The 23,759-nt window shown below is 39.5% G+C and overlaps 1 protein-coding gene across 3 annotated transcripts in view; it reads right to left on the bottom strand.

Annotated features, from left to right (window-relative positions):
* Positions 1–617: 617 nt before the first annotated feature.
* Positions 618–23,759, bottom strand: part of EPG5 (ectopic P-granules autophagy protein 5 homolog) — a 144,126-nt gene continuing 120,984 nt past the window's right edge. For 2 of the 3 annotated variants that reach the window (XM_043968814.1, XM_043968820.1), the window contains exons 38-44: positions 21,987–22,196; positions 19,677–19,821; positions 13,798–14,040; positions 11,272–11,488; positions 9,983–10,198; positions 7,690–7,804; positions 618–5,248 (exon numbers count right to left, since the gene is read on the bottom strand). In XM_043968814.1, the coding sequence (XP_043824749.1) occupies positions 5,066–5,248; positions 7,690–7,804; positions 9,983–10,198; positions 11,272–11,488; positions 13,798–14,040; positions 19,677–19,821; positions 21,987–22,196 (1,329 nt within the window). In that variant the 3' untranslated portion in view covers positions 618–5,065. Of the gene's footprint in view, positions 5,249–7,689; positions 7,805–9,681; positions 9,871–9,982; positions 10,199–11,271; positions 11,489–13,797; positions 14,041–19,676; positions 19,822–21,986; positions 22,197–23,759 lie in introns of those variants that run through there. The other variant, XM_043968831.1, reaches the window with a different exon arrangement.

Here is a 23,759-nt window from a genome sequence, read left to right as displayed (position 1 = left end):
ATGACCAATACTCAAAGCCCAGAAATTCCTAGTATAATGAGAATTTTATGAAGTAAAGGAACATTGGTGTGCTGCTGCAAAATATGAACCCAACTCAAGGTGATCTGCAGGCAACTACAAAGTCCTAGGGTGGGTTTGATTTCCTATTTATTATTTATCTTTTAGAAATATATCTGGGGGGCAGCTAGGCAATGGAGGGGATAGAGTCCTGGAATCAAGAGGACCTGAGGTCAAATGTGGCCTCAGACACCTAGGTATGTGACCCTGCACAAGTTACTTAACCTTGATTGCTTCCATGTGTACACACACACACACACACACACATAAAGTTTCCAACTTTCTACATATTAGATGATTATTTGACATCGGAGTAGAAATATACATTAACTGCAGAACAGAATGCTGTCCCAAAACCGGGACAAAATTTAATAGATATATATATATTAAAAAAATGCTACATTAACGTTTTCTTAAAAACTTCAATAAGACGGCAGCTAGGTGGCACAGTGGATAAAGCACCGGCCTTGGATTCAGGAGGACCTGAGTTCAAATCCAGCCTCAGACACTTGACACTAGCTGTGTGACCCTAGGCAAGTCACTTAACCCTCATTGCCCCGCCCCCCCCCCAAAAAAAACCCTGAATAAAGTATAGGAATATATATCATTTTAGCAAATAATGTTTTGAAAAAAAACAACGATAATCTGAGTTTAAATTAATCACAACTTTGCTATGAGCCCAAAGTAAGTTATTACTAAAAAAGTTCATATATAATTTTAGACTACAGTAGTAATAACATTCAGATCACTGGAAGAAAGACTTCTCCAGTCAAACATGGGCAGCACTGCACTCTGTTCTGGGTGTTACTTTTAAGGAAAGATATGTCAGAATATGCCCATGAGGGTCAACGAAAGAACTAGATGATTAACAATTAAAAGAACTGAGTGGTTTCATATGGGAGGTATGGTTAAGGGAGCCAAGACAACTGCTATACAATATTTGAAGGGTGTTCATCTGTGAGAGATTTTTTTCTGAGTTCTCTGAAAGCATCAGAGGCAAATTTAAACTAAACCTTATAAAGAATTTTCTAACACAAGCTTCCAAACAATGAAATGACTGTATAATGAGGTAGTGAGTTCCCTGTTGCTGGAAGTATGAATGACTTCCTGCCTAGGGTGCTATAGAAGGGATTTCTGCAGCAAGTTGAGATTGAATTAGGTGATGTTCAACGTCCCTTACAACTCTAAACCACTATGATTCTGTGATATTCTCTTTAGTAAATGGGCTCTTGCAGATAATTCCAGCATTAAAAATTCAACAGTCTATTCATCACCTCTAGAGAAAGTAAGAAAGTAAAGGGAGAAGGTACTATATTTTAGATTTGATCAATGTCATTTGTTAACTCTGATAAAACATTCATTGAGAAAGAGAAAGGGCAGCTAGGTGGCGAAGTGGATAGAGCACCGGCCCTGGAGTCAGGAGTACCTGAGTTCAAATCCGGCCTCAGACACATAACACTTACTAGCTGTGTGACCCTGGGCAAGTCACTTAACCCCAATTGCCTCACTTAAAAAAAAAAAAAGAGAGAGAGAGAAGGCTAAAACTTGGTTCAGGTTAGTTTTGTCTATGGTTGGGTTACTGTTTCTATCTGGGATTTTCTTCTTTCTTGTTTTTTAGGCTAGGTCTCCCTCTCTCACTCCAACTGGATGCACAATCTTACTTCTGTTTGGCCTGGAAGCTTTCACCTGCTCCACTCCTAACCTGGGGAAGATTGCCCCTACTTAGGCATCCTGGTGGCCCTCACTCCCTGGGACTTAAAATATTGGTGTTAGTTTGGATACCAAAATGGATTTAACATTATTGCAGCTAAGAAATCTTGAGCTCCAGTGATTCACCAGCCTCTGCCTCCCTGCCACCCACCATGCCTGAATATCTTTCATATATATATTGAAAGCTGACTGTATGTTGTGGAGGAAAACACCAAATTAAGTCAGTGATCAAACACAGTGATGATAAAAATGACAAACTACCTTCTGGAACTAAGTAGTAAGTGGGCACTTGTTTAGGTAATGAAGACCTTACAGTGGCTCCATATATTGTCATACTCTCAAAGCAAACCTAATGGTTCCTACCTTCTCCCTTGGCCTTTTGCTGGGATGATACCTTGTCTCCATGGTAGACTAAGTATAATCAACATGAAGGTGGACAAAGTTCTAACTTCTCAGACAGTCTCACCCATATATGTTAATGCCAAGATTTAGGGTAGGGGGGAATGTGCATTTAATTAAAGAGTCAAAAAGCTCATTCCCCTCCTTTTCATCTGAAGGTGTTATTGGAGACCGATTGCAAGTATGAATGTAACTAAAAGCCTATGACCCATGGTCCCTTCCACAATGGATGCCACCAAGCACTGTCCTATGGTTTGTGGCTACACCAGTTAAAAAACCTGCTAATGTCTTTAAGTCCAACCTGGGTTCACAATCTCAAAGCAAACTGCTAATTCTTAGAGCAAAGAAAGCAATATTCCTGGCTCCTGTGTATAGGTCAGGTTGCTCTACCTGTTACTATTCTTTTCCAGGAGGTTACAGCTGTACTTAAGCATTTAGCACTTTCTTTAAGGCTATTTATTTCTCTGGCCCTATGTCACTTCATGGTGGCTTATCACACAGCTTTGGGCTGGAATTCCCACTGTTACCCATTTATTCACTTTGTGCAGGAAGCTAAACCTTACTGTAATCTTGACTTCACCTTGAATGGTAAACACTAATAATACAGGAAGCTTATTTAACAAACATCTCCACTATTTAAATTACAATGTAAAATCAATGAGAAGACTCCAGGCATCAAGTCTACATTCAGTTTCACAATGAACACATTTTCACAAGGTGACCTTCCCACAAACCTCTTATTCCTTAGCAGATGCAATCAATAATGTTCTTTATTTCTTAAAATTCTTTACAAACCAAGTTCATTATAAATATTATAAAGTTCCAAAAGTTAACAGATTGAACATAATTTTCTTTAAAGTATATACATTGAAATTTGATATTTTCACTTTCTATGGTGTTAAAAGTTAATGACTGCCATCTTTTCCTCAAAGAAAACAGTCCAGAAATGCTAAAATCAGAGCAGCACGGATGGTTTTCCAGTCAATTCCAGTCAAGAAAATATATTAAGTGCTTCCCATGAGCAAGGGACTGTGCTTTCCAGCTGTAAAGAAAACACTGCCAAAATGCCCAGGTTAAAAACTAAGAGCTTCTAAGATTTTGATCATAAACAACATGAGGAAGACAAGGAGAAATGGGCACTGGAGAAATGACATGGCCAAAAGAGTGGGGCAAAAATCGAGACCCTGATGACACTTAGCCAGGAAAAACTAGGAAATAGTCAATTTGCTGAACATGCACACCCCGGAAGGCTTTGTCAATTATGCTTTAGAGAATGTTTCTCTGGGGTAAATTTCTTCTACTTAAAGCTTTCTGTGACAATGGAGAAAGCATGAAAAGAATATGTTCTTGAGCTACAGATAAATACATAAAGCATTAATCAACTGAAACAGACAAAACGTATTTTGGTAGGCAGTGCTGATAATAGAAACTAATTTGCTAATTTCTAGAGGAAGGAACATGTAGCATTAACACACAGAAACATGGCAAAAGAATGTGGTTTTATTATAGCCAGACTGTGGTAATAGATATTTAACAAGTGAATGCACTTTGAGAAACAATGCGGTGCCCTGTTCAGCAAATTCAGAGTTCAGGAATATTGATCCTCCCAGGCCAGCAAGCCTTGCCTGAACTCCCTGGGATTTTGAATGGTCCTCTAACCTCTACTAGGATTCAAACAAAGAGCTAAAGGAGGGAACAAGATGTCCTCATTCTTTTCTCCCTTTGACCTGTTTTATGAATGAACCTCAACAGGTGAATGTTATGTACTTTTCAGGAAGGGACAAAGATAATTTATCAGCCACCTCTGCTTCTCATCAGCAACCAGGACACGGTGAACCCTGTTTTAAACAATGACTGGCTTCTAAAGCAAATTCAACTTCCAGATGTTCCATTTTTACCGCTGAGCTGACTCAGAGATGTAGTGTATGGAAACAAGGGGTTTGCCAGGACAAACCCATCCCAATTGTCCTCAGGTGTTCCCAGTGGAAGTGTCCCCTGGATTCTTGAAAGCTGGGCCAGCAGAGTACACTCTCTTGCAGGGGCTATGGACAGAGAGGAAGGCTTCTAACACACACCTAGCAATGTGTGCATTTAATGTGAGAAGGGGCCTGGAGAGCTCCTCAAAAAAGCCTAGCCACCAGGAAGTGATTTTCTTGGCTCCAGTAACTTAAGACAACTATGTACAGAAGTAAGGAAGAGTTTCAACCTGTGGTGTTGGAGAAGTAATAAAGGAAGCCAGAATAAATGTAACTTCTTGGCCTCTTTCATCTAAGAGAAAGAACAAACTTTCCAAAGGATTGTATGTTCACAGAGTAGAGCTTACTTTTGGAAATACTAACAATTTCTAATTTTCAGGCTAAATGTGGCTATTTTTTAAGGAGTCCAAATGAGAATCAAAGTGTAGCTTTTTCATGTGACTTCAACTAGTTCTAACATGAGAGCCTCAGGAATTAATTTTTTTTAAGGGCAAAGAGAAGAATGAAAGAAAAAAATTGTCCTATGATCTATGAGCCTTACCATGTCATTCTGCAAGGCTTTGTATCAGGGTAAGACTTAATGAAGTTTCTCATTTGCACAGGAATAAAACTAAATAGTCCTTGGTGCTTCAACATGTTATTGTAGTAGCTAAGCAAACACATGCATTCGTACCTACATACATACATACACACATACATACATACATACATACACACACACACACACATATACACATACACACATACAACTCTTGCTTCCAAAATACTTGGTAGAAATAACCAGTGCCCACATTCCTTCCACCCATCCTCCTCATAGGTTGTACTCAGTTCTGCAAATGGACCTAGACAGTCAAAGTTACTTGTGCAACAACATCAAATGTAAACAGGAAACATCACAGGGTTTTCCATGGACCTCAGTGCTGCTATCGAATAATGTCCAAATAATGCACTTCTGGGTACAGAGAGTTAATAAGAAGAGCCAACAAACTTTTCCCATCCTGAAGACAATGGCCTGGATGCTTTATAAACTGGGAGGCTTGGGAGATCTGTTCCTGATACTCAATATACTGCTTGCTTGAAGACATGGATTCGAGAGTAGTTAGTGCCTAAAAAACAAGGAAGATGACACTTCACTGTATATCGGCATTTGATGGCATTGATCTATTTGAAAAAGCAATATATTCAAATCTGGCCTCAGACACTTGACACTTACTAGCTGTGTGACACTGGGCAAGTCACTTAATCCTCATTCCCCCCCCCCCCACCAAAAAAAAGCAATATAAGTATCAGTCTCAGGGAAAATGCACCAAAAGTAGAAAAGGGCATCTCTATATGCCTCTGGGGCCACATACTTACATACATATGCAATAGGAGAGGCCCCAAGAAATAAACATATAGAAGCAAAATTCCTTTCCCTGATTGTCTTCAATAACCTGACTCCACACTACCTTTCCAACCTTCTTTCCCATGATTCCAGTACTAGCTTCCTCAAATATCAGTTTCATTCCCTCACAAAGTCAAATCCATTTTGCAAAGCCATCTCAAGTCCCCTCCCCCTCTAGTACCATCCCATCCTACACTGCTCTTTTCCTTACTGAACTCTTTCGTTCAATTGTCAAGACCACATAATTTAGGACCTAATTCTTCTCTGTTTTATGTGCATGAGGTAGGTCTCCCTGTGAAGAAACAACTTTATTTCCATTCATTAGAACTTAGAACTTTCATTTTGTTAAAATATTCTTTAGAACTTATGGCCTAAGTCATCCTGTCACTTAAAACTTTCTGCATGAACCAAGCTTCAAAGCCATGCTAAAAGCAGCCTGAGTAAAAGGCTATCAAGTCAGTACATTCCTTCTTTTATGGACATCACACTCCCTCCTTTCTTTAGATGATGTGAATCAAATCAAAAAGTTGAAAGGGGTATGCCCTGCTTCTCTCCTAGGAGAGCAAAGAGAAAAGAAGATACTCAGATCAATGAAAGGAAGAAGTGGTGTCTGAACTCGAGAGAGATGGGGAGGTGCCTTGGCTTTCTATCCTTCCTGGGCTGACGTTCCTACTGTGCATCAAAGAGGGAGTTACAGTAAAGTGGCACTAACAGGGACAGCTGGATAATGATAACTATAATAAGGATAGATAGAGAAACAGACAGCAAGAGATGATACAGATATTACTATCTATAAGTTATGGTTATAGATATAAAATTTCATTTGAGCTGAAGAGAGGAGGGCTCTTGCCTTGCTAAGAGAGCAGGTACAGAAAAGATCTGATAAAGTTAGGAGATGAGCTGGCAGGCTAAAGATATATTACCAAGACCTTCACATCATTTTAAGCCAAGTAGTTGCAGATAAACTAATGGAGATTTCTTTTGAATCAAATTAAGATTAATTGCATAAATTATAGTAACTATTGAGAATTTAAAAGCAAGGATACATCTATGTGTCTTAGGAATTTTGCACTTAGAATTAGAAGTGACCTCAGGATCATAGTCAAAACCCCTGGTTTAATTTTGGAATTTTTTTTATTCTGAATTTAGCAAATATAAAAACATTTCCATATACCAAATAGAATAGAAAATGAGAATTATATATGAAAATTCAAAACTTTTATGTACAGTTTGATACACACACATACATTTACCATATTACTTTCAAAGCCATCCTGCTTGACTTTGTTTCCTTCTGAACTTGCTTTAGCTTTTCCCCATGCACTGTCAAAAATGCTTCAATCGCCCTTTTTTTTCTTTTTTGCCAATCCTATCACTAGCTCCCCTCTTCCCTTTGCATAATTGCTTTCTGGTTCTGATTACTGTTTACTTTACCTAAAGGTCTTCCTATGCTTGTCTAAATGCTTCATATTCCTAGTTTCTTATATGCAGTGAGTGGTTTTCCATTGCATTCATGCATCATAACTTGTTCAGCCATTCCTCAACAAGTGGGCAGTGGCCACCTTGTTTCTAGTTCTTTGCTACCACAAAAGATATTCACTGCTAAACTTTTTTTTTTGGGGGGGGGGTGGGGCCGCGGGTGCACAGGGTGGGGCAATGAGGGTTAAGTGACTTGCCCAGGGTCATACAGCTAGTAAGTGTCAAGTGTTTGAGGCCGGATCTGAACTCAGGTCCTCCTGAATCCAGGGCCAGTGCTTTTTCCACTGCGCCACCTAGCTGCCCCTACTGCTAAACTTTTTAGAATACATCTATTGTTTTCATTGCTTTATAATCTGGCTTCCCTCCCTGGAATCCCACTGATAGCACTACCTCTAAGGTCATCCTTGAACTCTCAGGTCAATGGCTTTTTATTTGCCCTAATTTTCTTTTACTTTTCTGTAGCATCAGACACAACTATATAGTTTCCCCTACTCTGACTTCTATGACCCTGCTCTACCCTGGTGTTCTATTTAGAAGAGTCTCTTAACTAGTTTTCCTGCCCCTGATCCCTTCTTTACACAACTGCCAAATTAATCTTCTGAAACTACATGTCTGGCTGTGTCACTATCTTGCTCCAAAACCTTTAATGGCTCCCTATTACATAGAAAAGAGGCCATTACATACCTGCTGAGCTTTTGGAGAGAAATGTAATTCAGAACTGGACTTCAAACGAATTTGATCTTCTGCAGGAACTTGAACTGAAAGGAAGGTAGCCATGCTTCTTGCAACCACACGGAATCTTAGAAAATGCAAAGGCAATAGGAGGAGCCAATTATAATTTAAATAGACATTACAAATCAAGTCTAGGAATTTTTTTTTCCAGGACAATAAGGGTTAAGTGACTTGCCCAGGGTCAAACAGCTACTAAGTGTCAAGTGTTTAAGGCTGGATTTGAATTCAGATCCTCCTGAATCCAGGGCCAGTGCTTTATCCACTGCGCCACCTAACTACCCCCAAGTCTAGGAATCTCTAGCAAAATTCAACTGTAGTAAAGAATATCTCCATTTTCTGTTAATGCCTTCAATAAATCTAAATAATAATCTCAAACAAAAAATGTATTATACCATATAGAGCATTCATAACATCATATGCAGCACAGCAAACTCAGATACAAGAATAAAATCATATCCCCCTCAACCAAGGGAGAAATGTGATACCAAGGAGTACACTAGCCATTATGGGTTTCTGAAATGAATTTGTAACCCTTAAAGATAAAAACAAAGCCAAACCATACACGCGCGCGTGCGCGCGCACACACACACACACATATACATATATGTGTGTATATGTGCATATATTTAAATTAAGTTAAGGGAGATAGATAGAAAAAATAGTATAATGTTATACTGAAAGCTCAATTTACAAATTTGCTATTGATCATAAGCAAGATCAAAGCTATAGTAAATATCTGACAACATGAAAACAAACTTTTAGGCAAAATTAACTTGAAGCCAATAAAGTCAAAGCTTTACAATAAAATTAAAGATATATTTTTAAACTGTCATTCTGGAAAAGCTAATTTTTAAGCATAAAATACCTGTGAGGGCACCATAAAGAGCCAAACAGAATGATAGGATTTAGAACTGAAAGGGACTTTGGAGAGCATCTAATGCAGCCTCCTCATTTTCCATAGAGGAAAGCTAAGCCCAAGAGAGGTGAAGTCATTTGCCCAAGACCACACAGCTGCTAAGCAGAAGAGTTTGGATTTGAACACAGTTCCTCTGACTAAATCTATCCCACTTTCCACTCTACTATATTGTTAGCATAGACTTCGGAAGCCTACTACACTGGTAGAAATATAGGCTATGCTTTTCCCCCAGATGTGGTTTATGTAAAATCTGAATACAGCCTAGACATCAAAACATCAAGCACAAACCAGCACTGGAGCAGGTCACAACTCCTCTGGACCTTAGTAGTTTTCTTCAATTGCTTTGGTTGAAAAAAATTCACCACTTGGTGGCCAATCTTCTTGGTCAGACGGGGCTCCATTCAAGTAATCTAGGTTGGTCCTAAAGAGCGTAAGCTCTTGGTATTTAAGGATTGCTTCACTTCTGTCTTCCTATGCCCAGTATCTGGCATGGCACTTGGCAGAGATTAGGTGTTAATCAGTGAATGGTCCTTGAATAGCAGGCATACAATCCATCACTAGGCTCATACTCAGACTTCTCAAGGCTCAGGGGGACAAGCCAGCGCTTGAATATGTGATGTTTAAAATCTAAATTGTGGTCGCCTTAAATTAGAAGCTTTAGCACCAGTCCTTGGGCATTAAACATTTATTAAAGCATACAGATATTCCCATGGAGTTCAGAAAGTTAAGAAAAAAGCCTACTTAGCCTAGAGTTCCAGCCTGGTCTGGTTCTTCCTCAAGTCCTCTGCCACAAGCCTGCTTCAATCACGAACTCTCTCTAGCAAAATGATTGTGGAAGCTTTTTATAGGTCTGGAACAGAGGTGGTCCTCACACACTGCTTCAAGCTGATTGGTTGGCATCATCCAAATCCATTGGTTCTGAAGGTGTTCTCAAGGTGTGATTACAATCCAGTTAACTTGAAGTAGGCTAATCAGCAGTTAATCACTCTCACTTGATTCAATCAGTCTAGATTAATCTCCAGGTGGGTCTTTGAGTATCTGCTAAATGTCATTATTTCATCACAAATAGCAGAATTTGATGTCCTCTCTATATGACAGTGAGACAATGGAGGAAGACTTCAATGGAAGGAGTGTGGTCTATAACTGATGGTGATCTTTACTTCACACCTTTGTATTTTTTTTCACCAGAGACTTCATTTTAGGGACAGGACAGCATCCTAATTTTAAATCAATGGGGTGTTTGGTCAGAATCAATAGTGTTTCCATCAGCATCCATACAGTGCTGGAATTAGGAATCCACAAAGAGGAGTACTTCTTTCTGATTCTTACCTGTTAGATAAGGGAGACTTCCTGCCTAATCCAATGGCACCCAGGATGCCTGAGCTCAGCCTCTCCTCAGCTGTCTGGCTCTGTCTATTCTGGATCCCAAGAAGAGTCCGGATGACAGATCCAATCAGCACAGTGTCATCCTGCTCAGTCTGGATCAGGGACAACTGGAGCGCTTGGTGCCACCACAGAAAGAGCTTTGCCTCATCTCGCACAGAGCTTGGAGTGGGTACACAAGAAAAGAAAAGGAAAAATGAGGAGCTGATCTGCACCCTGCCCTGTCATCCCCTCCCAGGCTTAGGTTAAAGGAATTTGGTTTTCAGTGTCATGGTACATATTATGTAAATGAAAAGGTCAAATAAAAATATCACTTTTATAAAAGAAAGTTACTACAAGGAAATATGCTAAAAATCATCAACTTGTAGTAGAAATATAACTGGTATGGCATTCTGGGTGCTAGTCCCTGCATTCCCAGAACTAGTTGTGTGACCTCAGGCAAATCACTTGACTTGTCTAGGCCTGCCTTCAGTTTCTTCATCTGTAAAGTGAAATGGACAGGAAAAGAGGAAGAATTTGTATTACATGATCCCTAAGGTACTTTCCAGCATCATTCTATGGGTTTCTGGTAATCTGCTTTACTGTTTGCAACCAGAGTTGAGAGTAACAAATAATGTTTTACTTTTAATGGAAGGCTTCATATCTTAATGCGCTATACACTATCCTTGTAATCACACTGCAAGGTCCTCTAAGGCAGAGGTGTCAAATACAAGGTCTGGTCCTGAAACCAAATTAAAATGTAGTGGGGGTGGGGAAGCTAGGTGGCACAGTGGATAGAGGACCAGCCCTGGATTCAGGAGGACCTGAGTTCAAATCCGGCCTCAGACACTTAACACTTACTAGCTGTGTGACCCTGGGCAAGCCACTTAGCCCCAAATGCCTCACCAAAAAAAAAAAAAGTAGTGGGGGAGTATTTAACAAAATAAATAAAAACACAGTAGAACACAAGTAATATTAATATATGATTTCTAAATCAATATACAGCCCCCAGGGATCCTTATGTAGGGTTTAGTGGCTGCATTTCTATTTGAGTTTGAAACCACTGTTCTAAGGTATTTCCAAAGATGATAGGAGTCATTCCAGCTATATATTCAATTCATTCAAGAAAAATCTGACTTAAGATTTTCCTTATTTGTTTTACATGCCATTTATTTCTTAAATACTCACATTAAAATAAAATGTTAAGTTAACCAAGTAACATGTTTAATATGGCATCCAGAAGACCAACAACATACCTGGGATATACCTGTTCCAGCCACTTTCCTAAGGTCAGCAACATTTTCATTTCATTTCTTAGGGTTTGCTCACTATTTAAACACTGCAGCATATAGACATACAGTGTCAAATAGCTTCCAAGGGACAAGCACTCCTGAATAAAGTCTTCTATGGTGAGTTCAGGAACTTGAAGAGATACCAGAATAGGACCCCATCCTAAATGATGGTTGAGGGAGTCTAATAATAGAACAGGAAGCAGAGAAACTAAGTAAATACAACAAAACCAAACATGACTCGACTATTCTAATAAAGCCTTTCACTTTAAATTTCATAACATAAAATTATTTCTCAGGGCAGCTAGGTGGTGCAGTGGATAAAGCACCGGCCCTGGATTCAGGAGGACCTGAGTTCAAATCTGACCTCAGACACTTGACACTTACTAGCTCTGTGACCCTGAGCAAGTCACTTAACCCTCATTTCCCTGCAAAAAAAACAAAACAAAAACAAAACAAACAAAATTATTTCTCATACTAGTGCTAGAGAAAATCAGTACATCAACTCTTACATAAAAAACGTTCAGGAAGCAAACACTTAATTGAGGCTAGAAGCTGTATAATATATCGGAAATCTGGCTCATGTAAAATTAGAAGTCTCTAATTCTTAGACCAGACATTTTATCTTGCTCAAAAAAGCATCTCTTGGGGTAGGTAGGTGGTGCAGTGGATAAAGCACCAGCCTTGGATTCAGGAGTACCTGAGTTCAAATGTGGCCTCAGACACTTGACACTTACTAGCTGTGTGACCCTGGGCAAGTCACTTAACTCCAATTGTCTCACCAAAAAAAAAAAAAAAAAGCATCTCTTAAGTTACCTAATGGAGCAGAATACCAGGTACTAATGAAACTTTGTGAGACAAGAAAAAATATATATACACACATAGACATATGTGTGTATGTGTGTGTGTGTGTTTTAAGTATGCTGTGAAAAGGGATTAGGAGAGCTAACGGGCAGGGGAGAGAAATGGGACCATTGATTTCCCAGAATATTATTATTGATCAAAGAGTATCACCAGATAATAATCCATTAAAAATGTTTCACAAAATCATGAAAAAATAGTGATTAGTTTTAAACCAAAAATATAAGCATTTAAATATTCCTTTTTTGCTCTGGTGAAAAGATTTAAGTAAATTTTCAGAGTCATAAGAAACAAGGGTTAAAGGAATTAGTGCTAGATGGGTCCTGAGAGGTCATGTCATACAAACTCTATTTTTGCAATGAGGAAAACAAGGCCAAAAGGAGGTAAGTGATATACACAAGGTCACACAAGTTCTAAGTAGCAAAGTCAAGATAAAGTTAGGAATAATATAAGAGTCTTAGAGTAGTCTATGTATACATCATGACACAAACTTGTAAAATAATCATTCTAATCTCAAGAGTACTACCCACTTGCCATCAATCTCAGCCATACAAACTATCTTGACACTGAATGGACAATATCACAGGAGACATCTTTGCAGAGGTGCCAGCAGTTCCACTCCACTTAATAGGGTGGTTATGGAGACACACAAAGCCCACCTCTCTTTGTCAGTTGATTATATTTGTGTGTGTGTGTGTGCGCGCGCGCACACACGCGCATGCATGTTCTATTCTCAAGGTACACAGCTTAAAAAAAGAAATTTACATGATAACTTTATTATATATTTAAAAGGAACAGCAATTTGTACATGATAGATTTGCAGTTCAATGTGCAATCATCTTTTTTATTATACTACGTTACGGAAATCCTTGTTTTCTCATAAATTAAAGATAAAATAAATAAAACATAAAAAAGAAAAAAATGTAAGAGAAAAGAAAAAAATAATTGCGTTAAAAATATTGAGAAAAGTGCACCAGTTAAACAATATTATTTATCTGAGTTGGTGAAGACCCTATGTCATTATTAGTTAGGCTATAAGAGTAAGTTTTCAGATGACAGAAAAGAAAGCCATACCTAAAACTGAAGAACTGGCAAGCAAAAAGGAATTTCAGAGGTCATCCAATCAATCTACAGGGATTTATTAAACATCTACTATAAGCACTGTCCTAACTCCACACCAACTCTTTAACGTTACATATGAAGAAATGGAAACCCAATAGTTAAATGTCTTGCCTGAGATCATATAGTTAGTGGAAAAGCTGAGAGCAAAACTCAGATGTCCTAACTTCAGTGTTGTTTCAACAATACAGAGCTGAAAACTTTAACAAGTGAAACTAAATAAAGGATTTGAAATAATAGCGAGTGGGATAATAAAATCCTATACCACCACTGTAATATTAATCAGATATAATCAAGGGACATAAGATGAGTAGGATTTATTTAAAAAACAAACATATCCTCCCTCCCCACCCCCAAAAAAGGGAGATATATTCATAGACACATGAGAATTCAGAATACCTCCCTGATTCGTGTTGTTCTTTTTAATCTCTTACATCCCAATATATCATCCTCCATAATGGAACTTTTCCTGGAAAAGATAAAACTAACTGATGCAAGATGATGCTCACTCACCATCCTGGAAGTAGGCAGTGATACAGGCCTCTGTAATCTCAGCCATGTGTCGGACAGAAGCCAAGCTCTGGCATGCTGCTGTCAAAAGGGGCAGCACCACCAATCCATGCACTTTCTGATCAATCCAGTTCCGGACACTGCTCCGAAGGAACTCGGCCGTTGGGACACTAGCATTATTCATCATTGTTAAAACTTCAACAAAGAGTCTGCTGAGGGCCATATGGCGAGTCTGGTTATCCATATCTGAAGGGAATAAAATATATACATATCCACTGATAAACATAGGATAACCCATCACTGGTCCTTCAATATTATTAAAATTCATCTGATGAAGGAGAGAATAACAACATTTAAATTCTTATTATAGACTGTATAAATTTCAGAGCTTTGATAGTAGTTTCCAAAAGAACCAAGACATAGTCATTCCATAGTTCTAGCCAGTTAATAAGTGTTGACCTGCTACATGAAAATGTATTTTCTAGGTACCAAGGGGAAGCTATTGCTTTGAAACCACTTAGGAGCCACAGTGGATGAGAGCAATAATAATGCTAAGTGATAATAAAAAAGCTACTTTTGGAATGTTTAGCTGGATGTGTTCAGCAAGACTGAAGTATTTCCTTTTCATTTCTTGGATATTCAAATACAAAAATAAACAAAAACTTCAAAGGTTAATGTTAATCTGAGAAGCAGAAAATTATCATGGACAGAGAGCATCTGAGTCAAAACACGAATTCAAGTTCAGGCTCTGAAACACACTGGATAAGTGATCCTAGACAACTCTCTCAGAGTTGCAAAGTAAGGCTATAGTAACAGAACAATTGTCAATCTGTATTGGAAGAACACATTTCTTCACTTCTCCAACCCAGTGATCTCCAACCCTACCAAAAAAAAAGGGGAAGGGAAGGGAGGGGGAGGGAAAGAGGGATTAAAAATTGGAACCCAAAGCTATAGATTAAAAAAAAAAACACAAATGATAAATTTGAGGGGGGGGAGAGGAAGGGCAGGATATTTAGAAGCATTCATTCCTATGTTAAGCTTCGAAATCAATTAACTCATTGATAAGAAAGAATATCAATTATCACATCAAGTGGGGCAGCTAGGTGGCCCTGTGGACAAAGCACTGGCTCTGGATTCAGGAAGATCTGAGTTCAAATCTGACCTCAGACACTTGAATAGCTGTGTAACCCTGGGCAAGTCACTTAACCCTCATTGCCTGCCCTTCCCCCCAAAAAAAATTATCACATCAAGTTAGATTGAGAAGCTGCTAAAGAGATAAAAGTATAGAAACTGGCAGAGAGGGAGAAGTACTGTCCAGTTCTCTCCCAAAGTAACTGTAATAAAAATCAAGGAAGAGCACCAGACCAAAGAGGAATAAGGAAATCCAAGGAGAAATCACAATAGGTCATTTTTCCAGTCCAAAATCATGGATTCCTAGACAAGTTGCTAGTAAAGTAATGGACCAGGGGTTGACCTACAGCTCAATTGCTTTAACTCTGAAATAGGATCTTGATTCATCCTATAGACCTGAGGTGGGGCCTGAAGCTAAGTAAAAAGGGCAAGGACAAGACCTAACACGAAGTTTCAATCCAGGAAATAAAGTTGAAAGTATGAGTAAACAAAAGAATGATAAAGCAATATTTTAGAGCCAATAAAAAACCTAGATAAAGAGAATAACTCCAAAACATGTACAAAGCAAAGCTTCAAATAAAAAGACAACTTGCCACCATCACTAGAATGTCTGAAAGAAATAGTTTTTTTTTTAATGTTAAAAATCATATCATAAATAAAGTGGTAAGAAACAGAGTCAAGATGGTAGAGTTAGAAGAAGCATTTTTGCTTAATTCACCTACCACATCTCCTTCACAACAACCTAGAAAAGGTGCCAGAGCAAATTCTCATCAGGAAAGTCATGAAAAGTTACAGTGAGTCATTTTCCCAGCCCAGGGAAGCTTAAGAAGACTGACAGAGAGGTCTGAGGACCTGAGGTGAGGGCTGGTGAGGAATGCAGTGTGATAGCAGCCATGTAGGAAACAAGGAGCATACTAGTGTTCAAGGACAGAGAGGGAGCCAAGACAAGAGTACCAGGGCAGAAAGAGATCCCAAGGAACCCCATGACTAGTTCTGGAAACAAGAATGGATGTCAATTTGCATCTCTATCACCCATTACCCACCAAGTTCTGTGTCATAGATCTGGGGTGGAGAGGTGTGGTAGCAAGCAAATAGGGCCCTACCTTCCCCAACCCCCCAAATGCAGACTGGAAACAAGCCCAACACGAATTCCTAAAAGAGTTAAAGGAGATAAAAAAAAATTTTTTTAATCACATGAGAGAGATGGAAGAAATAGACAAAAAGAGAATTAACAGCCTGGTAAAAGAGGTATAAAATCTTACTAAAGAATGACTCCTTGAATATTAGAATTGGTCAAACATAAGTTAATGACTCCATGAGACATCTAGAAATAATAAAACAAAGTTAAAAGACTGGAAAAAAAAACAGAAGAAAATGTGAAATATCTCCTATAAAAAACAACTGACAAAATATATCAAAGAGATCATTTAAGAATTACTAGAGTAGGGGCAGCTAGATGGCACAGTGGATAAAGCACCAGCCCTGGATTCAGGAGGACCTGAGTTTAAATCCGGCCTCAAACACTTGACAATGTGGTAAAAAGTGAAAGCTTTTAACAAGTTGGTTAGGATAACTGAAAGACGCCAGTTTTTGAAGGACCACCCTTTCGGGGAGGAGACCTTGACGAACTGCCAGTGCATCTGATAAGCACTCCACTTCCAGGGTGTGATCTTAAAAGGCAAGGAGAGAACGGAAGTGAGGTCTCTTTTTTTGCTCTCCTTGCACGCTGGCTTGCTCTGCACACACAGACACTGACTCAGGTTCGACTCGGCCTGGTGACTCCGTAACAGCACGTGCTCGACGCGGTTCTCAACCTCAGAGGTGGCCTTGGGTTTTTGGTGAGTTCTATACGAAATATAGACTAAGCTTAGATCTAAGACTATTTATTTGTATTTCTACTTTCTTAGACCTCTAATCAACATCACCTTGTTTGGTTGGCTAAATAATTCCCAAACAATAAAAGCTCTAACTAAAGCTCAGAGGCTTCTTTCACTTACTGGTCTGGGATATATGTGTAAGGGAAAGGTTAAAGGGGAGTTTAATGCTCTTGTATCCAATTTTAAATCTCACAACACTTACTAACTGTGTGACCCTGGGCAAGTCACTTAACCCCCATTGCCCCACTCCCCCCCCCCAAAAAATCACTAGACTACCTGAAATCCATGAATAAAAAAATAGCCTAGATATATTTTGAGATATTATAATGAAAACTACCCAGATATCTTAGAATCAGAGGACAAAGTAGAAAATTAATCTACTGATGACCTCCTGAATGAGATGACAACTCTAGAGAAAAGATGGAAAAGAAATCAGAGCTCTAGAAGAAAGACATAGAAGAATTAATGGCTTAGCACAAGAGGTACAAAATCTTACCCAAGTAAAAGACTCCCTGAGAATTAGAATGGACCAAACATAATGACTCTATGACACCAAGAAATATTAAAATGAAGTATAAAGACTGAAAAAATAGAAAACACAAGTTATCTGAAGCAAAAAACAAATGACTTTAAGAGAACAAAGATAATTTTTTGGAGGGTGAGGCAATTGGGGTTAAGTGACTTGCCCAGGGTCACACAGCTAGTCACACAGAGTCACACTGCGCCACCTAGCTTCCCTGGACAAAGATAATTTAGGAATTTTTACACTACCTAAAAGTCATGGACAGAAACATTGAGCCTGCATATTATTCTTCAGGAAATTATGAATGCAAACTTTTCCAATTTATTACACCCAGAGAGCAAAGTGGCCAAAAAAATAAAGAAAAACAAGTACAGAATGCCAAGGAAATTTTGCAGTGACCTACATATTGAAGAAATATTTTAAATGATTAGGGCTAATTTGGGAGGCTAAACTGACTGGAGGACTAATCTGGGGACTTTTGACTACTTGGCTATCTGACTGCATTTAATTTAATATGGGCCATTTATAAAGTTCCACCACAATGCTCCGCTCCCAAATTGATAAGCACAGGATTAAGAAGCCTCTTAACTAGGGGGCAGCTAGGTGGCGCAGTGGATAAAGCACTGGCCCTGGATTCAGGAGTACCTGAGTTCAGCCTCAGACACTTGACACTTACTAGCTGTGTGACCATGGGCAAGTCACTTAACCCATTGCCCTGAAAAAAAAAAAAAACCCTAAGAAGCCTCTTAACTAAATAATCAAAGCAGAGTTTATTTATGAGATACTATTTCAAATTAAGAATACAGGGAAATAAAACGTACAACCTGACTGCTTTCCTGCGGTCTCTTTCCACTGTGTCTCTTTCCCACCTGCTGCACTTCGAACTTCTTGAATACAATAAGGGCCTTAGCCGTCTCTGGCCTCAGGGCACGTTACACTTTCCCTGGTTTGTAATAAGGCCTGTAACCTTTTTTTTAATTATTTTTATTTTTTTTATTTTTTCAGGGCAATGGGGGTTAAGTGACTTGCCCATGGTCACACAGCTAGTAAGTGTCAAGTGTCTGAGGCCGGATTTGAACTCAGGTACTCCTGAAACCACGGCCGGTGTTTTATCCACTGCACCACCTAGCTGCCCCAGCCTGTAACCTTTTTAATACAATAAGGGCCTTAGCTGCGCCCCGCCTCAGGGCACTCAGGTCCTTTATTCTACCTCCAAGCCCCTTTTACTTTGTAAATCCCCTGCTTCTAACTTTTCTCTCCTCCTTATTGCCACCGCTAAAGCCCTGTGTTTCTCTCTCACTGACCACCTGTCTGTCTGCTCTGTCAGTCTGCCCTTCGGTCTCTCTTTTCCCTGCTCCTAGTCCTTCTCGTCTTCTCCTGCGTCCTTGTAGCCCCATCTCTAGTCTGCCGCACTATAACCTTTCTAATCTTGCCAGCCGCAGCTTGACCTCTTCTCCGCCTCATCTCGTCCATCAGAACCTCTTCTCAGCCTCTCGTCTGCCCCTGTCCAACCGAACCCCTCTAATCTTGTCAGCAGCCACCCCCCTCTAATCTAACCCCCAGGTCTATATATACCTTTTCTTCTCTCCACTCAAATCTTGGGGTTTCTTGCACCCACACACCAAGCTAATCCGTGCGGCTGGGGGGGGGGGGGGGGGGTTCCAGCTTCACGTGCCTCAGCACAGGCTACACCAGAGCCCAGCATCTCTCAGATACCTCCACTCAGGTCAGAGGAAGCTGGGGCTTTTTCCCCCCCAGCTGTCTGACCTGGCGTCTTGTACAGCCCACGGGGCTTTTTGGCTCAGCTGAAGCTGAGGAGGAGGGGAAGAGACCCTGAGGGCCTAAGGCTTTCTAATCTCAGCCTAAAGGTAGGGTCCCCAAATCAAAATTAATTTCCACAATATATATAGCAGGGATTTGTCTTTCTACCATAGCCCTGTCGTTACTGCTACATTACCTATCTACAGAATACAGATTTGCTAACTCCCTTCTTAAAAAAAAAAGGCAACAGCCTATGGAATGCTCCAGGTTATCAGAGGAAACAAAATGTTCCTTTCACAAAAATGAAAGTCCTCCAACTCCCAAGTTAAAAACAAAGACAGAAAATGATGTGAAAATGTGGAAGGAAACCCCAATCTGGGTCAGGAGGCTAGAGAGGGAAAGAACATGTGTGACACAGAAAAAAGGCTTGAAGAATGGCTGCTGAACCCCTGAAGTTAAATAAGTGAATGCAACTTTTCCCATGAGGGAGAATTGGATCTTCAGAAGAAGAGACATCTCCCATTTCATTATCATTATCATTCCAGGTTATTGGGCTAGAACAAGTTAGTATTTTTCCATTTGTCACTTACCTGGTGGATTCAAGACAACGATGTCATCCAAAAGCTTAGACATTTCCTGTTCTAGCACTGCAAAGGTAATTCTTCCACTTTGTTCCAGAGAGCTGAGAAACTGTACCACCTGGCGAGTGAAAGCTAGGCACTTTGGAACTGCATCCTAATCCAAAACAAAAGGGTTTCAAGTGAATTCAACTAAAATTAAATGAATACTCACATTCAATAATGGAGGGCTCCCAGGTTTCGGCACACACAAAAAAAAGAAACAAAAAAATAAATAATGGAGGGCTTTATTATTATTGACATTCATCATCTCATTTGATTTTCATAACAATCCTGGGAAGTAAATGGTGCTGGTATTAATTGATCCCAATTTACAGATAAAAAAACAAGTTCAGAGAAGTGAAATGACTTCCTTGAGGTCACACTGCTGAGGGGACAGATCCACAAACTCAAGCAATAGACTAACAAGCATTTATTGAGCCCTACTCTGCAGCAGGGACTGTGCTTGGCATTAGGGATGCAAAGATAAGAATCAATCAGCTCTGCCCTCAAGGAGCTTATATTCCAAGAAAGGGAGAAAATGTGTATAAAAGGAAGCATGAACAAAATATCTTCAAGAACTTTTAGGGTAGGGACAAGACTGGAAGCTGGGGGGAGTAGGAGGGAGCTAAAGAAGTCAGGAAGAGGTCCATGTCAGAGCCTCTGCTTGAACTGAGATTTAAAGAAAACACGGGACCCCAAGAGTCAGACACAATAAGGAACCATCCAGGCTGAAGGGATAGCCAGTACCAAGAGACAGAGGCTGAAGTGATTTGCTGCAAATTGAAAATAATGCCAGGACTAGAACTCAGGTGTCATGATTAGTGGCAATTCTCACGGCCAGGAAATGAAATGCTAACAAAAATAAAACACCTCTGACGTCCCTATGAAGATGGCTTCCAGGTGTGTGTAGCCACAGTCTTTTCCTTGAGCTCAAGTACATTATCAACTGCCTTTTAGTGTCTCAAACTGGATGTCCCATAGGCATTTTGTCTTCCATATGTCCAAAACAGAATTTATGATGGTTCTTCCCCAAAAAACTCATCGCTTTTCCAAAATTCTCCCTATCAAGCATAGCATCCTACCAGTTACCCAGATTCACAACCCTGAGGTCATTCTTGACACCTCACTCACAACACATCTCTAATTAGGTGTCAAATCTTGTTTCTTTTTCCACACCATCTCTCACATACATCTCCCTCCTCTTCACTCACACTACCAGCAACTACCCTGATTCAAACCTATATGAGTTCTTATCTGACTGCAATTGTCTTCTATTTGGTCACCCTGACCCAGGTCTCTCTTCAGTTCATTTTATACATAACCACCAAAATAACTTCCTAAAGTGTGAGTCTGAGCATGTCATTCCCTGATCAAAAAGTTCCAATAGCTCCCCAATGTATCAAGGATTAAATGTAAAATCCTTTTCGGGCACGTAAGAGACTTCCTACCTTTCTAAACTTTGTACATGTTACTCCCCTCCCTGTTTAGTGATTCATTCTTAATATCCTACTTACAGTTTTACATACACAACACTCTGCATCCCATCTCCATGCCCTTGCACTAGTTATCCCCTAGGCTTGGAATACTCCTCCTCACATCTGCTTTTTAGAATAAATGGTTTCCGGGGGCAGCTAGGTGGTGCAGTAGATAAAGCACCAGCCCTGGATTCAGGAGTACCTGAGTTCAAATCCAGCCTCAGACACTTGACACTTACTAGCTGTGTGACCCCAATTGCCTCACACCAAAAAAAAAAAAAAAAAAAAAAAAAAAAAAAGAATAAATGGTTTCCTTTAAGACTAGCTCAAGAGCCACCCAATCCAAGAAGACTTTCCTGATACCACATCCCCTATTCCTTCTTCCCCATTGGTAGCTCTCCCATAACTATCTTTTATTCAAAATTCTGTATGCTTTTATATATCCATGTTGTCTCTCCCATAAAAATGTCAACTCACTGAGGGCAAGGACTGTTTCATTTCTGTTTTTGCATCTCCAACACTTAGCACAGCTCCTGGCATATAGGATGCATTTAATGAATGCTTCATTGACTAATAAAGGTAAATCAACATTTCTAACTTATCATGTAGTATTTCAAAAGGGAAATTTTTTAAAATAGCATAACTACAAAATATATTTCATCACCTTGTGTTTGATGATGAGAAAACTTATAAGCTTAACTCAGTGAAACTCTCTTATATGCCACCATAATTTATAACACTATAGATTTCTACTATTACTAGCCATAAAAAGTTCCTAGAACTTTGTAGGAGGTATTCTACTTACGAGATGTATTTGTCCATCAGCAGGAACACTGAAGCCCGCAGATGTTTTTAAGAGTTTTACTATTAATTCATTTGAAGAAGCTTTTGCTAAGATGATGGATGGAGGATAATGACTGCTAAAGTACCCAATGACACTCTGGTATGACACAATATCTACAAGATGCCAGGAAAGAGAGCTCGCCTGTCCAAGGAGATTGAGCAATGGAGAATCCTGGGTGGAGAAACAAACAAATAAATATGATGTTTAGTACTGAAATTACAGATATTGTTCCATTTTTTAGCAGGAAATTTTTCTCAGAATTTTTGTACTGGTTATTGGCTATTCAGCCCAACAATAGATGTAATGTAATTGAGAGTCAGTATATAGTGACATTGCTGCAGACAGTAAATAATTCAAGACTTGGCAAAAACACACAAACACTGAGATTTATAAATATTTTAGGCCTGATTTTAAAGGGAACTGTAATGATTGGAATGATGCCACCTACTGGAGAGTTACTGTAAGAAAGCTCTGCCATGAGGAGAAGGCGTCTAAGGGGGCAAGTCAGGTCCTTGGCGTCAGGAAGTGATGTTTGCTTGTGGGTACTATCTATCAAAGCTACCAGCAAATTAGCTTGGAGCTCTGTGTGTGTATGGATGGGGGATGTTCCCAGTTTCACAGGAGGCTTCTAGGAGGAAGAAGGAAGTGTTGGGTCCTTTTTGTTCCTGACCTCGCCATGGCGGGTCAGATGATGGGGTCTCTTAGAAATAGTTAGATTTTTACCTTTCTCTCTGATCCTAATGCTCTTTAATAAATACTTAAACACTTAAATAGTCTTTTTAAAGCTTATAATTTATTGGCTACCACTCATTAGATTTTAGATAGTATAGCTAGAATTTTAGCCCCTTACAGAACTTCTCTAATTCTTGGCTCTGATCCCGGGAATGAAGTGGGATTTCAGTTCCAGCCTTCAATATGATATGAAACTTACATGGCAATAAAGCAAGACAGGAATCCTAGTCTAAAGAGGAGCCTGTAATTCTCTCATTCTGAACCTACAGAACTCTCCAACTAGGTGATTAGTTCCACCAGGGAAGTCCATAGGTATTTTGCTCTGATCCAAACCTAGGTTAAGAACTTGTAGAGCTCAGACCAGAAGAGCAAAAATCAGATTTTGTCCTAGATCACACCACTCTGAGGACATTGAAAGCTGGTAGAGCCCCCAGCACAAATGGTCACTGAGATCCTAAAATACCCCAAGAAAGAAGGACCCAAGACACAAGTTCAGACCAGTAACTCTAAACAGAAATGCACAAATCCCAGATCTAACACAAAGTCCAAAGTTAGGGAGTACATTAAAAGAATGAGCACACACACACACACACAGAGAATATAACCATAAAAAGGTACTATGGTAACAAGGACACGTGAGACACAAACCCAGAAGAACAGAATGACACCAAAACATCTATTTTTTTAAAATATGCAAATCTTCAAAGAAAAATAAAGTTTGGATACAGGTTCAACAAGAATTCCTGAGATGCAAGTGGTTGTGGGTTGGTTTTTTTAAGGGTTGACTATGTTTTCTATAAATGAAATGAGAGCAGGGCAGCTAGGGGGAGCAGTAGATAAAGCACTGGTCCTGGATTCAGGAGGACTTAAGTTCAAGTCTGGCCTCAGAAACTTGACACTTACTAGCTGTGTGACCCTGGGCAAGTCACTTAAACCTAACTGTCCCCCCCACCCCCAAAATCCTGTTCAAATGAAATGAGAGTGGCAGAGGAAAAAAAATGG

This window comes from Dromiciops gliroides, chromosome 1, assembly GCF_019393635.1.
Source record: "Dromiciops gliroides isolate mDroGli1 chromosome 1, mDroGli1.pri, whole genome shotgun sequence".
NCBI classification, from domain to species: Eukaryota; Metazoa; Chordata; class Mammalia; order Microbiotheria; family Microbiotheriidae; genus Dromiciops; species Dromiciops gliroides.
Note: the sequence above shows the minus strand (reverse complement) of the source record. Positions and strands in the feature narration are given on the sequence as shown.